General features: G+C 32.0%; 2 protein-coding genes and 1 non-coding gene across 4 annotated transcripts; 2 read left to right on the top strand and 1 right to left on the bottom strand.

Moving 5' to 3' along the window:
- Nucleotides 1-1,414: 1,414 nt before the first annotated feature.
- Nucleotides 1,415-1,506, top strand: LOC117905284. The gene has a single exon (XR_004649690.1). It is a non-coding gene; the product is annotated as a small nucleolar RNA SNORD96 family (small nucleolar RNA).
- A 6,880-nt stretch (nucleotides 1,507-8,386) lies between these two features.
- On the top strand, nucleotides 8,387-11,290 carry LOC117904678 (aldose 1-epimerase). 2 transcript variants are annotated; one of them, XM_034817409.1, is made up of 5 exons: nucleotides 8,387-8,633; nucleotides 8,745-8,830; nucleotides 9,192-9,318; nucleotides 10,343-10,447; nucleotides 10,533-11,290. In XM_034817409.1, the coding sequence occupies exons 2-5, from the start codon at nucleotides 8,756-8,758 to the stop codon at nucleotides 11,153-11,155; spliced, it is 930 nt and encodes a 309-aa protein (XP_034673300.1). In that variant the 5' UTR covers nucleotides 8,387-8,633; nucleotides 8,745-8,755; the 3' UTR covers nucleotides 11,156-11,290. The 2 variants fall into 2 exon arrangements, with proteins under 2 accessions (XP_034673300.1, XP_034673299.1); XM_034817408.1 differs by having other exon boundaries at nucleotides 8,387-8,691; nucleotides 8,781-8,830.
- A 114-nt stretch (nucleotides 11,291-11,404) lies between these two features.
- Nucleotides 11,405-16,693, bottom strand: LOC117904679 (vacuolar protein sorting-associated protein 26C). Its single transcript, XM_034817411.1, has 11 exons — nucleotides 16,549-16,693; nucleotides 16,381-16,473; nucleotides 16,176-16,240; nucleotides 13,827-13,881; nucleotides 13,300-13,380; nucleotides 13,109-13,193; nucleotides 12,925-13,020; nucleotides 12,510-12,694; nucleotides 12,332-12,420; nucleotides 11,746-11,845; nucleotides 11,405-11,667 (listed from the first exon to the last, which is right to left on the bottom strand). Exons 1-11 carry the CDS (start codon nucleotides 16,597-16,599, stop codon nucleotides 11,623-11,625), a joined length of 945 nt encoding a protein of 314 aa, XP_034673302.1. The 5' UTR covers nucleotides 16,600-16,693; the 3' UTR covers nucleotides 11,405-11,622.
- Between the last annotated feature and the right edge of the window lie 209 nt (nucleotides 16,694-16,902).

Raw genomic sequence — 16,902 nt, 5'->3', positions numbered from 1 at the left:
AATTAAGTTTTTAAATTTAAAATAAAAAGGTTTTAAATTAATTTTCATAAATTTTTAAAAAATTAAAAATTAATATATTTCTAAAGAATATTTGCATCGAGAAAGTATGAATATACATCTCATTTCTTCTCACTCTCACTTTTATGTTTAAATAAATTATACGAAGACATAAATATAATAAAAAAAAACTATTCCGATAACAAAAATTAAAGTCTTGTGTAATAATGATTATAAAAAGTGTTTTTATTTTTTTTAATACTTAAAAATTAGAAAAATTTAAGTGTTAAAAAAATTATAATAACTTCTTATAATTATTATCAAATAGACTCTAAATTTTACTTATAAATCGAATTTGAATTCATTAAATAATAATTTATCAAACACGTAATAATGAATAAACTTAAAAGAAAAAAGTGTACATTATATATTTAAAAAAACCATAATATTTAACTAAAAATTATAAAAGAAAAATGTTAATATTTTAATAAGCATATAAATTTTATTTATGTCTAAAATAATTTTACCCTATTTTAATTTTTAAATAATTATAGTAATAAACATTCAAACAAATAAATTTTCCCAAAAAAAAAAATTATTTAAATATCTTAATTAAAATTGTTTACATTATATATAAATTAACAATTAATAAGTATTATCCTTAAAATAAATTTACATTATAAGTAAAAATAATTTTTGATAAATTAGTTTAATAATTTAATATGATTTAATAATTTAAGTAATAATAATAAACAACTTAAAATATTGGAAAGTAACGTATAATGTTGATACTTTCTTGTAAAAAAAAAAAAAAATCTGAAAAAAAAAAAAAAAAAGTGCCAAAATCTGGATTTTTGTGTAATTTAGCCACGTTCAGCCACTAACTTGTAAGTTGTAAGTTTGTAACAAAGTTACAAAACCCTAATTTTGCATGAGCGGCGCCCAGAATTTTTTTGGACCGTTAGATTTCGATCTCACGGCGCAGATTAAAAGCCCTAACTATAAATAATGATCGTCCCCCTGAGCTCTTCATTCATCGAGCCCGTTCTGTAGGTTTTGCCATAGAGGGGCTTCTCTCTCTATGGGTTAGGGTTAGGGTTAGGATTGAGTTTTAGAAGTCCTCGACGATAGGTCTGGGTTCAGATTCGTTCTGATTTGTATTTCTGCATGCGACGGGGGAGTTGAGAGACTCCTTCGCATAAACGGAGCAAACCAGTGGCAGTGTTTGCAAATTCCAATGTGAACGTCGCAGAAAAAAGGATCGTTGGCGTAGAGGTTCGAGAGTTCCTCCGCCGGTGAGAGTGTCTCATATTCCATCGCCTTGTGGAGCAGCGTTGCTGCAGTTACCTCTTGGGACTGGCCATGAGACATACATTTCTTTTACTTTTCTTCTTTTTCTTTGATTTTGATTCGGTTGATGCCTGTGATGAAATCAGTTATCAAAACACCATCTTTCGGGACTGAATGGCTCTTCAAAAGCCTTGCTGATATTCTGCAATTCTGAGGCTACTTCGTTTTAAAATCATACCTTTTTTTTTTCATTTTCCAATATGAATTTTCTTCTATTTATCAGATTTTATAATAGGGTTTCATCCTCTGCAACAAGAAACAATGACAAAAGTGTCCCAAAAAAAAACCAAAAACATCATAGTAATTAAAATGAAATTATAATAAACCAAAAAAAAAATGTAGAAAGCCCTAACAAAAAAACAACCCCGAAAAAACCTAGTAAATAGTAATTACTATAAACCCTAACAAAAAATAAATGCAAAAAATCATAACTAAAATAAAATCAATATATTGCTTTTTTTTATTATTATTTTAAAAAAATCAAAGCCATTTTTGGTTGTTTACTTAATTTTAAATATAACTTAAAACTAAATAATATTTAATACTATTAAGTTTTTTATTTATATTAAATTAAAAAAATTAATATATTATTTTTTTATTTAAAAAATTAAATATTTTAATTTTTTTATTTAATAAAAATTTTATAATAAATGCATTCAATAAAAGGTTAAAAAACAAACGCATAAAAAAAATTATAATAAATGATAAAAAAATATATTTATAATAAATCATAAATATTTATACAATGCTAAGTTTCAATTCAAATTAGAAATTCTAATTCAAATTAAATAAATATTTTTACCCACATCTAATGAAAATATATTTAACAATACTTCCTCAATATATCATATGAGATTTGGAATCATAATTTGATTAGAAGTTTAGTTTTTTTTTTATTATTATTATTATAATTAGGTTTTCATAATTGTTCCTACATATATTCCAAAATAATGGAAAGTTATATATGGTAAATTTACCTAATTACTTTTTTTTTTTGGTGTGGAAAATTTGTTTTTATGTTGAAAATATTATTTTTTGATTGCTCACAAAAATGATGAAATATTTTAAAACCTATAATAAATTAGAGTGAATTTTGATTTTCTTGAAACCTAATTGGGTATTTTCATCTTATTTCGATTATATATATAATTAAATTAAAAATAATTATTTTAAATTAACATATAAAATAAAAAATCACTTTTCAAATGTTTCAAATGTGACAAAAAAAGGGCACATAGCTCCGAATTGCAAAGTCAAAGAAATCATAGCAGATTTAGACATAGGAAAAAGTCTTAAGAAAAAAATGATAAATCTTATCAAATCAGATACTGATTCTTCTAGCCAGTCCTCTGACTCTAGTAACAATCAATTCTTTCTCCTTGAAGATAGCACATCCAGTGATTCAAATAGCTCGTCCTTCTGGTTTTCATGTGATTGTGTAGGTAGCTCGTCCTTCTGGTTTTCATGTGATTGTGTAGGAAACTGTCTTTGTCAAATACACCAAGTTAATATGATCTCCAGTGAAAACAACTTTCTCATAGAAATCATAGAAAACATTCCTGATCCAAATCTTCAAAATGAATACTTTAAAAAATTCTTAGAAATTCAAAAGCAAAATAACCAAAAAAAGTTAGAAAATAGTAATGACTACAGTAATTTTCTAACAAACCAAAGACCGTAGGAATACAAGATCTCCAACATGAGATAAGTGAAATCAAACTTCAAATTAATACAATGCTTGAACAAAATGAAATTTTAGATTCAAGACTAAAAGTCTTAGAAAAAGGAAAAGGACAAATTGAAGAATCAAAAGAAGAAGAACAATTAGAAAAAGGAGAATCTTCTCAATTGTTTATAAATGCTATTACGAAAATGATTAGACAAAAATGGCATATCAAAATAAAAATCTTTATTAAACCTGATTTTTCAAAGAATATAATAGCATTAGTTGATTATGGTGCTGATATCAACTGTATTCAAGAATGATTGATTCCCTCTGAATACTTTGAGAAAACCTTACAAAGAGTTGTTGGTGCAAACAAACAAGCTCTTGGTGTAGAATTAAAAGTCTCAAATGTTCATGTTTGTAATAAAAATGTTTGTTACAAAATTTCTCTTCTCCTTGTAAAAGACATGAACAAAGAAATGATTTTAGGAACACCTTTCTTGAGCCTTCTCTATCCTCTAACGGTTGATGAAGAAGGAATCAAAACAGTTTATGAAAACGAAGAAATTGGTTTCTATTTCTTAAACGCTCCAGAGATAAAAGAATTAAACTCTGTAGACAACCAGGTAAACTTAATTCAAAAGAAGAAACAACAAATCAAATTTCTAGGAAAAGAAATACATCATAAAAGAATATAATAAAATATTTTAAACAAAGATATTCAAATCAAAGTGGAAAAGATTAAAAATCAAATTGAATAGGATTTATGTTCTTCTATTCCCAATGCTTTTTGGAATAGAAAGAAATATAAAGTTTCTTTGCCTTATGTGGAAGGATTTGATGAAAGTCAAATTCCTACCAAGGCAAGACCTATTCAAATGAATACTCAGTTACTTGAGTATTGTAAAAAATAAATAAAGGATTTATTAGATAAAAGTCTTATTAGAAAGAGTCACTCTCCCTGGAGTTGTGTTGCTTTCTATGTTCAAAAACCTTCGGAAATTGAAAGAGGTGCCCCTAGACTTGTTATTAATTACAAGCCTTTAAATAAGGTTCTCAAATGGATAAGGTATCCTATACCTAACAAAATAGATCTTATTGGTCGCCTTCATAATGCTTCAATTTTCTCAAAATTTGACATGAAGTCAGGATTTTGGCAAATTCAACTTCATGAAAAGGATAAGTACAAAACTGCATTCACTGTTCCATTTGGGCATTATGAATGGAATGTAATGCCTTTTGGGTTAAAAAATGCTCCCTGAAAGTTTCAAAGTATAATGAATGACATTTTCAATCCCTATACTAATTTCTCCTTAGTATATATTGATGATGTACTCATATTTTCAAATTCTTTGGAACAACATTTCAAACACTTAGAAACCTTTCAAAAAATCATCAAAGAAAATGGTCTTGTTATTTCCGCTCCTAAAATCAAACTGTTTCAAACTAAGATTAGATTTCTAGGATTTGAAATCTATCAAGGCACTATTAAACCTATTCAAAGATCAATAGAATTTGGAAGTAAATTCCCTGATGAAATTAAAGACAAAACTCAACTTCAAAGGTTCTTAGGAAGTCTAAATTATGTTTCAGACTTTTATCCTAACTTTAGGACTACTATCAAACCTTTGTTTGCTAGGCTTAAGAAAACTCCAAAGCCTTGGACCACAGGAGCACACAGACATAGTCAAACTGGTCAAGATTCAGGTTAAGAGTCTTCCTTGTTTAGGAATCCTCCACCCTGATGCCTTTCCTATTATAGAGACAGATGCCTCTAACCTAGGATATGGTGGCATACTCAAACAAGATTTTCAAAATAAAATCTCCATTATTCGATTTCATTCTGGAATATGGAGTGGACCTCAAGAAAATTATTCAACCATCAAAAAAGAAATTTTAGCCATTTTTTTATGCATTCAAAAATTCCAAGAAGATATTTTCAACAAAAAATTTCTTCTTCGTGTGGATTGCAAAAGTGCGAAAGAAATTCTTCAAAAAGATGTTAAAAATATTGTTTCAAAACAAATATTTGCAAGATGGCAAGCTATCTTGTCAGTCTTTGATTTTGAAATTGAATTTATCAAAGGTGATTCAAATTCTCTCCCTGATTTTCTTTCGCGTGAGTTTTTACAGGAAAAATGAGTAATCAAAAGCCCAAAGCCTCAAAATCCTCATATGCAATGCCTTAAGCCCATTCAGAAAAGCCCCTTTCTCAAAGTCAAAATAGGTTCCAAGTCCTTGGAATTTTTCCTCATTTATAGCCCAAAGAAACTTTTTCTCAAAAGGCCTCGTCAAGTCAAGCCCAGCCTTATGTTGATAAGGCCCATACGATGAAGGTACAGGTTCTTGAACCCTTTCAAATTACAAACTCTTGGAAACCAAATCTTTCAAAAATCTTTGCAAAGAACAAATATTTTCTGCAAAACCATCTAGATAAAACTTGAAAATTTTATGAGTTTATTCTAGTTGACACAAATTCTGTAGAAATTTCTCACTTTCAGAATGAAAGTTCTACATATATTTGTTATTCAAAATGCAAAATTTTCAGAGTACTCACTCACAAAATGTGGGATCAGTCTCCTGATACTCACAAAATGTTTTTAGAAAACTTCAAACCAAAGTCATATGATTATTATGATTATATGGACGCCTGGTACTTTACCTTTTATTTTCGTCTCTTTGATTACTCTTGGTTCTTCCATTGGGGAGATGAAATTAAAAGTCCAAATGATTTTCCAAATTGGTTCCAAGAATGGTGGCTATTCTTTGGTGCCACTCAGGACATCCTTTATCCTCAAATCAAGGAAGGCTTCAATTACTTTGTTGAACATGGTAGTCATCTTCGTCCAGCTTCATGTTCAAGAGTATTATTCTTCCTTTCAAAGTTTCAAATCCCATGGATTCTTTGCTAGGACTTTGTTCTCTTGCAAATGATTCCTACTCCTTTTCCTGCGCATTTGACCAGGAAATTCAAAATCAAATGGTGGTCAAGCTTTACCGCCTCAAATTCTCAACAAATTCTTGCTATCCGTCAATGGATCTCAGGAAAGAATGTTCCTTCAAAACCCTCTGGATCAAGAGTTCTTGCTCTAGTCCTAATGGATGCTTTGCTTCTTTCCAAAACTGCTTTTCCTTCTGATAAGGAGTTCATTAAGCATCTCAAACTTCTCAAAAAGAAAGCTTCAGAAACCTTATCCCAGTACTCTGGTTCTGGTTCTGATAATGATGATACTGCATCTTCTACCTTTTTAGGAGATGTTAATGAAGACATGTGTTAAGGATACCCTTACACACCCTTGGGTTGATGCATCCAAGACTTCATCAAACTGTTCTATCTTCAAAGCTCCACAGAAGTGCCAGATTGGCTTGCCTGTCAAACCAACAATAAGAAACGCCGTTCACGACAAATGTGCCCATGATATTTGGGGATACACGCTCCCCAACTTTTCAAAGGACTGCCGTCTGCTCAAACATCTCAAATAAAAAGGAATGGGATTCCTCGCCAACGAATTGTTGATTCACAGCTCAGATTCATAGTACAAACTGCTCTTCAAAACTATGTATCGTTTCAGTAGGCGTCAAAACCGCCTTCCAAAAGCCAGGACAGCTGTACAAAAGGACAGCAAACTTTCGGTGGATTAGAAAAGATTTCAAATCCGCGAACTTCAACGGGTTTCAATTCCATTTCAAAGAGTCTATAAAAAGACTCCATTTCTCATTTGTAAGGCATCGACAATTTTAGAGAGAATTATAGTGAGAGAAACTTGTGAGATTTCCTCTGAAAGCCTTGTATTGAGAAGTTCTCAAAGTTTTGTTTAAAGCTTGCTTCAAAGATTGTAAGTTTTAAATTTCAAAGTTCTTGTATATGTTCTTAATTTGAATGAAATTTCAAATTTCAAATTCACTATGTAATTGTTTTTACTATGCATCATATTCATCTTCTCTTTCATCTTCTTCTTGAAAGTCTAAGTATTTTTTAGAAGCTCTGTCAAAGTTATCTGAGTTTTAAGCGAGACCGCTGTGACTCCTCCAGATTTAACTGGGAGATTTCTTCAAAGGAACTTATTGATTTTCAATTTGAAGTGTTTATTTTCTGTTTATTTTCAAATCATATTAATCTAAAATTTGTATACTAACTATAACAAACTCTAATGGTAAACAACAAGAAACAATTCTCATCCAAATCACAACAAGAAACAATGCCAAAAGTGTCCAAAAAAAAAAAACCAAAAACATCATAGAAATTTAAATGAAATTATAATAAACCAAAAAAAAAATGTAGAAAGCCCTAACAAAAAAAAATCCCAAAAATACCCCTAGTAGTAAATAGTAATTACTATAAACCCTAACAAAAAATAAATGCAAAAAATCATAACTAAAATAAAATCAATATATTGCTTCTTTTTTTTTATTATTTTAAAAAAATCAAAGCGATTTTTTTTGTTTACTTAATTTTAAATATAACTTAAAAGTTAAAACTAAATAATATTTAATACTATTAAGTTTTTTATTTATATTAAATAAAAAAAGTTAATATATTATTTTTTTATTTAATATAAATTTTATAATAAATGCATTCAATAAAAGGTTAAAAAACAAACGCATAAAAAAAATTATAATAAATGATAAAAAAAATATATTTATAATAAATCATAAATATTTATACAATGCTAAGTTTCAATTCAAATTAGGCGTTTTTATTCAAATTAAATAAATATTTTTACCCACATCTAATGAAAATATATTTAACAATACTTCCTTAATATATCATATGAGATTTGGAATCATAATTTTATTAGAAGTTTAGTTTTTTTTATTTATTATTATTATTATTATTAGGTTTTCATAATTGTTCCTACATATATTCTAAAATAATGGAAAGTTATATATGGTAAATTTACCTAATTACTTTTTTTTTGGTGTGGAAAATTTGTTTTTATGTTGAAAATATTATTTTTTGATTGCTCACAAAAATGATGAAATATTTTAAAACCTATAATAAATTAGAGTGAATTTTGATTTTCTTGAAACCTAATTGGGTATTTTCATCTTATTCCGATTATATACATAATTAAATTAAAAATAATTTTTTAAAATTAACATATAAAATAAAAAATCACTTTTCAATAGAATAAGTTATAAAAAATTATAATATTTTATTTATAAAATAAATTTATTTTTAATATGATTACTTCTCATAGACATGAATTAAAGTAGAAAATTTTCAAACCTACCAAGTCTTTTGATTGAATGACACTACTTTTGGGTGTGATATTGATTAGAAACTCTACAAACTTCAACCACCGTTATAAAAACCTCATTTTTGGGAAGTAATCTGAAAAGAGAAAAGGAAGGAGAAATAGATGGGAAGGGAAGGATTTGACCTTTTAAAATTTGCTTTATCCTCTTACTAAAAAGATAAGCAATTGACATCATCATCATCACAATAAACTATACAAAGGAATCCAATTCTCTGCTACAACCTGACCAAACTCTAATAATTTGCTTTGGTTCTACTCTCCTTTTCTGGTGTGTTTCATCAGTCTTGCTTTGAAGGAGATCATCCATGGCTTCTGAGCAGAAACCAGAGATCTTTGAACTCGACAATGGGACCATGCAGGTCAAGATCACCAACTATGGTGCCACCATCACTTCCTTGTCTGTACCAGACAAAGATGGTAATTTTTTTCAGTTCTCTTTTGATTGGTTTCTCCTCTCATTTTGCTCTCAGATGTTTTGCTGATGTTTGGGTTCTGGGAATTTGAAGGAAACTTGGCTGATGTTGTTCTTGGGTGCGATTCTCTGGAACCATATCTGGTAAATTCTTTTACTCACTTTTCAAGCGAAACCCATTTGATCTCTCTTATGATTTTGTGATTCCTTGAGAAAATTGATTCTGGGTATGCAAACTTTTTTTTTATATATATAATATGGGTCTTATGGGGGAAAGAAGCGATCCAGTTGATATTCTGTTGGGATTTCACTGCTAAAAAGCAAACCCATTTGATTTCTCTTCATGTTTTTGAGATTTCATGAGAAAATTGAATCTGGGTGGATTGAATTTTCCTTTTTGATGGAAAAGAAAAGTGACCCAGTTGATATTTTGTTGGAATTTCACTGTTCTGGTGCAATTTGGCTTGATTTTATCTGTCCTTTTGGGTTATTTCTGTGTGATCAGAAAGGTGATGTGCCCTATTTTGGGTGCATTGTTGGTAGAGTTGCAAATAGAATCAAAGATGGGAAGTTTACTCTCAATGGGATTGAATACCAATTGCCCATCAACAAGCCCCCAAACAGTCTCCACGGTATGGAATTTGTCTGTTCTCTTATATTCTAATGATTTTCTCAATTGCCTTAGGGTTTTGTTTGGATCTCAGGAAAATTGAGGAAAGGAAAGGGAAATACTGAAAACATCTGAACAAAGGACTTTTCATTTTTGCAATGTTCACATTTTCATCATCATGGTCTCTCCTAATATCCAAATCTTAGAATTCCATGGACTTTGTACAGTTGTTGTGTTGTAATTCATGGTCTTGCTTTTGATGTTTCTGCGTAAAAATTTTCGGGTCTTTTGAAGCTTAATCAGTACTGTTAGATCTATTTGAAAACTTGAAAGTTACCCTCTAGCACCTTTGCAGGTATTTTACCAATCAGCCTTTTGGTAATGGAAACCGAAATACAAAATAATTTCTGATAAAATTATTGCACACTGAACCATTTGAGCTGGTGATGTTAAAGGTTTTGTGGCCTTGGTTGTTTGTATGGAATTTTCTCCTTAAACTGTTTTTTTTTTTTCATTTTTCCCCTTCATTGGGTGTGTTTTTGATAGTTAATAACTTGAATGAACTTATTTCAAACGAAGCCTTATCATAAGTATTTGGGTTTAAATATGTTTTCTGTCATTCCGGTTTTGATTATCAAATTACAAATTCATAGATCAGTTTTGTAAACAAATTTCCCCCAGTTTGGTTGATGAGAAAATGAAGGAAAACAAAAGGTTTTTTTTGGTCCGATTTTTTACCATTTTTTTATAGCGTTGAGCAATAATTGAAAAGATGGAAAATACTTTGAAAACTTTTGCGTTATACAAAGTGTACAATACCTTCACAAAGACTAACCCGGGAAAAATGTTTTTCACATTTGAGTTCCCAAGTAGAATTCTGTTCCTAAAAACAATTGAAAGCTTGCAACTTTTTTTTGAAAACATAGTTATGAAGGCCTTAGGTCTGCTTGTTCAAAATGGCCTCATAGTTGAGAATTTCATGACCTGAATGTAGTTATATGTAGAATGAATTCTTATGCAGAAGTTATATATTTTCTTGTCTTTAGGTGGGCACAAGGGCTTTAGCAAGAAGGTCTGGGAGGTGGCTGAAAGGAAAGAAGGCAAAAGCCCATCCATCACTTTCAAGTACCATAGTCACGAGGGGGAAGAAGGTTCTCTCTCCCTCGATCTCTCACCCCCACTCTCTCTCTCTCTCTCTCCCCCTCTCTTTTAATTCTTCTGTTACTGTTCTAACAGGTTACCCAGGAGATGTTTCCGTAACTGCAACTTACACTCTTACTTCGAGCACAACAATGAGGCTTGACATGGAAGCTGTGCCTGAGAACAAGCCCACTCCAATCAACTTAGCTCAACACACATACTGGAACTTAGCAGGCCACAGCTCCGGCAACATACTTGACCACTCCATTCAGATATGGGGATCTCATATCACTCCTGTGGATCAGAACACAGTCCCAACCGGTGAAATCACGCCAGTGAAAGCCACCCCATTTGATTTCACGACTGAGAAGAAGATCGGTACCTCAATCCATGAGGTTGGCCTAGGATACGACCACAACTATGCACTCGACTGCGGTGAGGAGAAAGAGGGCTTGAAACATGCTGCAAAGGTGAAGGACCCATCAAGCTCAAGGGTCCTGAACTTGTGGACAACTGCTCCAGGCATGCAGTTCTACACTGCAAACTATGTGAATGGAGTTGCTGGAAAAGATGGAGCTGTTTATGGAAAGCATTCAGGGCTCTGCTTGGAGACACAGGGATACCCAAACGCCATTAACCAGCCAAACTTCCCGTCCATTGTTGTCCAGCCAGGGGAGAAGTATCAACACACCATGTTGTTTGAGTTCTCCGTTGAGTGAAGGAGCAGATATATTTGAGAAAAGTCTGCTCTGTGTTTGGTTTTCAATGGCTGTGAGACCATGGAATCTGAATAACAATAAGCTTAAATAATGAAATGATGAGAAATGTGTTTGGTAACACTCTTTTGGTATCAATTCTATCAAAAATACTTTTTAAAGGAAATTGGTTCTATTTGAATATATAGAAGAAAAATACAGTAGTAATCTTTACATCAAATATTAGTCTCTAACTTAAATCAAAGAAATAGCTCTATCAATATGATGTTTTTCACTGTGAATATGCTGCTCACAAGATTCAAAATTTAGATCCCAAAACTCGATAAATGTACTTCACAAAACTAAAAGCATAAACAATCTGCAGTGATTATTCCGCAGATATATCATCAAAGGGTATCTTAACAATTTAAAATGAAAAAAAAAAAATCATGCATAGTTTTCTTCGTCTTGATCGGGAGATGCAGATCATCTCACTTTGTTCGAATCAGTTCCAGTGGTATAGTTTCCATTGCCAGCTGAAAAGTTGTAAAGAAAAATTTTTAGAAATGAGAAATAGCTGCCATTTCTTCATGAATTGCTGAAACTATACTTACCCAGAGTCTGGGAGTTTTGGGATCGGATTTTGGATGCAGTTTCACCAGTTCTGACTCGAAGGTAATGACGATGGAGATTTTGAACTCAATTGAAAATGGACTGCACACAGAACTTAATGAGCTAGTTTATAGATTTATAATTGTAGTTGTGGTGTCTAAATGAACCAGAATGAGCAGTCATAGAATTAGAACTCAAAAGGCACAATTGTTCATAATTACTACTCAACTCGTGGAATCAATTTTGAGAGGTCAAGGAATCAAGAAAATAACACACTTCTTTAAGCAGAAGAAGGAAGTGTGAAATCAAACGTTTATCAACTTGCAAAGAATACAGAGTTATAATGCCTTGGGCAGTGATGTTCCATTTTGAGGGACAAAGAGGCTAACATGAGCCAGGTAAATGTATTCAAGAAGTAATAATAAAACAGCAAAATTTAATCCCAATTGGTAGATTTGTTGAATATTTACACCTTTCAACTATCCAAAATAAAAATCAATGCCATGGAAAAACATTCTATAACTTAATTAAGGATACAAAAAGGAAATTGAAATGGAATTATGGAACAATCATGCATCAAGGACTCACCCAGCTAAGACTGTCGGACAAGTCAAAAGACGAGGAAGAATAACATAGATTGGAATGGTCACTCTACGACACACGTCTCCATCTGCTATCTAGTAAATGGGAGGAAGGAATAAAAAAAAAGTTGAATAAAATGAAAGTGAGGTTAATATAACTCAATAAGTTGGGAAATGCTACATGCCTGCGTTGTCTGAATCAAAGAGCTTTCAGTTACAATCTTCTCTCCAACAAGAATTGACTCTACACGGTGCAGTTGAAGATCAATGGAATGAATGGGAACTGCAGATGCTTCTACTATTAGCTCACCGCTGATAGGATCTAACAAAGAACACTGAGAGGACACTTTTCCAGTCACTCGAAATCCACCTAGTCAACAATATCTACCATCAGCAGGTGATGATGGCATTACCATGTTTTGATTAATAAAGAACTCTAAATGCATTGAGCCTAAGTACCCAATAATGTAACTCATGCTCATTGCATGTGTTTGAGATAAATGGTCACTTAAAAGATCCAACAACCCATGGAAAGTAAAATATGTCTATTTGAGATTTGAATTAAAGGACATTAGGGCAACAGGATGAATAAGTGAGAACCTGATCTTAACTCAGGAAGTAGTGGATGTCTTTGTGTGTCCTGAGTGATGTAGAAGATGACCATTTCAGGAGGAACTGGTGGCTCAAAAAGATTAGCTGAAAGCAGAACAGCAGCAGAAAGATGGAGACTTTTCCAATTCAGTCACAGAAGAAATTATGAACAAATAGCACAATGGGATCATACCTTTATCACTGTCAATTATAAACTCCATTGTAGCAGATAATGATTTATATAGGTATCCTCTCATTACATCTACAGTTACCAGATACTGCCACAGTATTCATAAATCATGAGAAACCAAATAGATACAATAACCTCAGCAGAAAGCAAAAGCTGTGAAGATCTGCACCTTTCTGAAAAAGACAAACCCTTACCTGGATGCTGATATTTGCCCCATGGAAGGTTTCATAAAATCTATCATCTCCTTGCTGCCTCAGAATTACAGAAAATGGTATCTGTCCCAGCAAGCAAAAAATTACATTAAATTTGTAACCAAACTACAGATATTTCAATTAGGATAGACAAGTACTGAAAACCGAAAGCCAAACTGAGAACAACAACAAGCATGGCATCTGCCAGAACTCTTGAAAGAAAACAAACAAACAAACAAATAAATAAGTATAAAAGCATACAACTAGAAATAATAAAAAAAAAAAAATATAAAGTGCATTAAAGAAGGGACTGAATCTTCAATGCTAACATCTTGAAAAAAGAAAACAGACGAACATCAGATGAGAGAAGGAGTTAGCCGAAAGGACAAGAAAGACAAATTCCCACCAACCATAATGGGAGTGAGAAGATTTGTGACAGGAAATTGAGTTCTAAAATCACATCAGGTATCATAAGATGGTTTCAAAACTAAAAGCAATGTTAAACTAATGCTGCTCTTCTAACATACTACCTCAGTTGTACCTGAACCAATCTTTCCGGCAGGTCTAATCTCAACACTCTTGTTCCTGTTTCCAAGAGAAAAAAATCAGGAAAGGAGGAAATAACATGGAAAATGAGTAAAGATTAAGTTATTTGTACAGCTATCCTTACAAGCCAAGAATTCAAAATGAAAAAAAAAAGAAGCAAATGAGGATAATTACTAATTTCACCTCATATTACAATGGAGAAATTGTAATATCTGTGCATTTAAGACAAGGATGTGATGTATGAAAATACATAAAGATATTGTAACTGAAAGTAGTGAGACATGGCTTATAACTGATGATGTTTATAACCTTGAATCCTTTTATAATAAATTATATCCGTATCTCAAAAGATAGAAGACAAATGTAATATTATATATATGTATGTATATTGAAGAATGAGAAGTAATTCAGAAAAGAAAATGTACACTGAGTATATAAAAGAGAGACAAAACTCCTTTGCAAAAAATCCCTAGGCTCGTAACTAGAGAAGAGGATCCTCTCTTTGCAACCCTGTCAGCTTCCTAATTTGCCAATATAGATTTCCAAGAGAAGTAGCAATCAAACACCCTAATGGGGCCCACAATCCTTGCACCTAAGTTATATCTTGGCTTAACAACCAAACAAGTGGTCCCTTTTAGTGCACCTTGGGCTAGAGCAACAAGGTGGTTGCTAGGGGAACACCTCATACCAAAAGTTAGCCAAGTGTTTGCTGGATGGCTTCTAATATTCCCCCATTTTAAGTTTTTCCAGTCCTTAAGTTGTGCAATTCTAGCACAGGAAAATCCTACCCTAATAAATGTGATGGAATGAACCAGATGAGAACAAAAGGCATAACTTCCTTACATGATTAAGCTAGCCCCCAAATTAAAGGGATTAGGCTTGATCCAATTCTGAGAAATCAGGGCCTAGTCAGGATCTTATATCCCACAATTCCCACCAGTTAAGCTAGCTCTAAACATAAGAAGCCACACAACAAAAGTATGCACAATAACCACCAATAAAGTCTAAGAAAAATTCCCATCAGTTTCTATGGCTGACACCAAATCAATATCATTTGCAGGTGGAATTTCCAGCTCATTTGCACCAAATCCAGCTCCACCTGGGGAGAGCCCTAAGAGGACAATTTCAAGTTCTATATACAACACTAAATGACTCATTTGCTCCTAAATATCATTATATCCAATTTGCTAATCGGGCAAAAGAATGATGTATTGCTAAGACAAATGAGCAACAAATTTGTAATCCTTTTGCACTCCAAAAGTTGGTAAGATTCTTCCCATGAGATAGACAAGAGTTACTCTTTTATCACTTTATCACCTTCTTCTTTCTTTTTCTTTTTTTTTAATATTTTTTTGCTCGAATTAATAAGACAGCCAAATCATCAGAGACATCCTCTCTATAATTCAAATTTATTTTATTGCTTAAAACAAGATAATTGTCACTTAACAATAAGAAATAACTTTGGAGATTGCAGTTTTTTATCATGTGTATCAGCTCACTGTATTGAGTCTACTCAGACACAAACACACATGCACACATATTTTATGTAATTTTATAAAATGGAGGCAGGTGACTATAAGTTAAGGATATGGAGACTCCATTGGGAAGAACCACTACCAATTGTTGTACATGCAGGATATAAGCATGGTAGCTTTGCTGATAAAACAATGTACTTTGAAAAGATGGACTTTCTTTGAGATGCCATTTTCCAAGAAGTAAGCTAGACTCACTAACTTCTTCAACCCATCTTATTATGTAAATCCATCGAGATTACAGATTAAATCTTATAATCTCCACGATAATCAGCTCACTGTTGGAATTAAAATTTCCTGATTTTTATTTTCTATGGAAACAAATGGAGTGTGAGGCTTAGAAGAAACACTTAGAAACTACATAAAAATCATGCTCTATTAGCCTGTGGAGTAAAAGTAAAAAAATAAAAAATAAAAAAGTGCTTTAATTAAATTGTTGATTGATATTTCCAGCTGTTTTGTTTCACAGCAAGTGAAAAACTTAACTAGCTATACCAAATCATTATATTAAGCATTTGGTGGGCATTTTCATCATCTGGGGGGCTCCAAATGATGATAATTTTATGGTGAAAATTTTAGTTTCTTAAATTTTCACACATTTTCTCAGTCATTAGTCCAATGAAGCAATTAGTGAACTGGGATTTTTGACATTTCTCGGCCATTATTGTCCACCATCTTCTCCAACTACTTAATCAAATACACTCTTTGTTTTTTTTTCCCCTAATTCCACATTAACTGAAATCATATTTCAAATACATAATGCAATAAATTGGAACAGAACCATCAGAGACAGATCGTTACACAATGCGTATAGGCTTGACAGCACCATACAAGGCCTCAATTGCTCCTGCTGAGCCTCCCCGAACCTATCAGCAACAACAAAACAATTTCAGAATAGATTATCGTAATGGTCAGGAAGATTTCTCAAACATAAGCAGAGTTCTTCTTTCATTTCTGGTTTTCCCTAGGGCTTTCCGAGAAGCCAAATAGAGGAGTTAATTGAGACCTGCCGGTTGACGGATCCGTCGAGAGTGAGGCGAATCCCATAGTGAGAAATTGAAGAGGGTGACTTCAGGATGATTTTGCCTTCAAGAGGTTCCTGAAATTCAACATTTAGAGGAAAATTTTAAAGAAATAAAAAAGGAGAGAACAGGAGGGGAGAGCATGTGATTACGGCGGGAAAATAGATGCGGTTAGGTCGGAAAAGTTTGATCTCTATTGACATTGCCCACGCCCCCTACTCCACAAAGGCGAGTTCAAGAGCCAAAACTAGAGCTATTAGCCTAGATTTGATCTGCAAAATCAGCCATCTTCCAAACTAAATTTGCGTTGCCCCTTGTCCAACGTGGTATGACAAAGGTTTATTTGAAAAATTAAAATGTTTTTAATTTTTTTTTTTTTTTATGTTTTAAGATATTTTTTAAAAATAACTTTATTTGTAATATTTTATTTTAATCCTTCCCCGTAATTATATATATAGTTGAAAAACCTTCATAAAAAAATAAAAAATAATTTAAAACAACGCAAA

Source organism: Vitis riparia, chromosome 17 (genome assembly GCF_004353265.1).
Source record: "Vitis riparia cultivar Riparia Gloire de Montpellier isolate 1030 chromosome 17, EGFV_Vit.rip_1.0, whole genome shotgun sequence".
Taxonomy (NCBI): Eukaryota; Viridiplantae; Streptophyta; class Magnoliopsida; order Vitales; family Vitaceae; genus Vitis; species Vitis riparia.
This window is presented reverse-complemented; position numbering and strand designations above follow the sequence as displayed.

Coding starts and splice junctions, on each gene's coding strand:
- LOC117904678 (XM_034817408.1), top strand. CDS start 8,580: ATGGCTTCTGAGCAGAAACCAGAGATCTTTGAACTCGACAATGGGACC. Junction 8,692..8,780: donor GTCTGTACCAGACAAAGATG/GTAATTTTTTTC, acceptor GGGAATTTGAAG/GAAACTTGGCTGATGTTGTT. Junction 9,319..10,342: donor GCCCCCAAACAGTCTCCACG/GTATGGAATTTG, acceptor TCTTGTCTTTAG/GTGGGCACAAGGGCTTTAGC.
- LOC117904679 (XM_034817411.1), bottom strand. CDS start 16,599: ATGTCAATAGAGATCAAACTTTTCCGACCTAACCGCATCTATTTTCCC. Junction 13,194..13,299: donor GGGCAAATATCAGCATCCAG/GTAAGGGTTTGT, acceptor ATACTGTGGCAG/TATCTGGTAACTGTAGATGT. Junction 11,846..12,331: donor TGTCCGACAGTCTTAGCTGG/GTGAGTCCTTGA, acceptor TTCTGTGTGCAG/TCCATTTTCAATTGAGTTCA.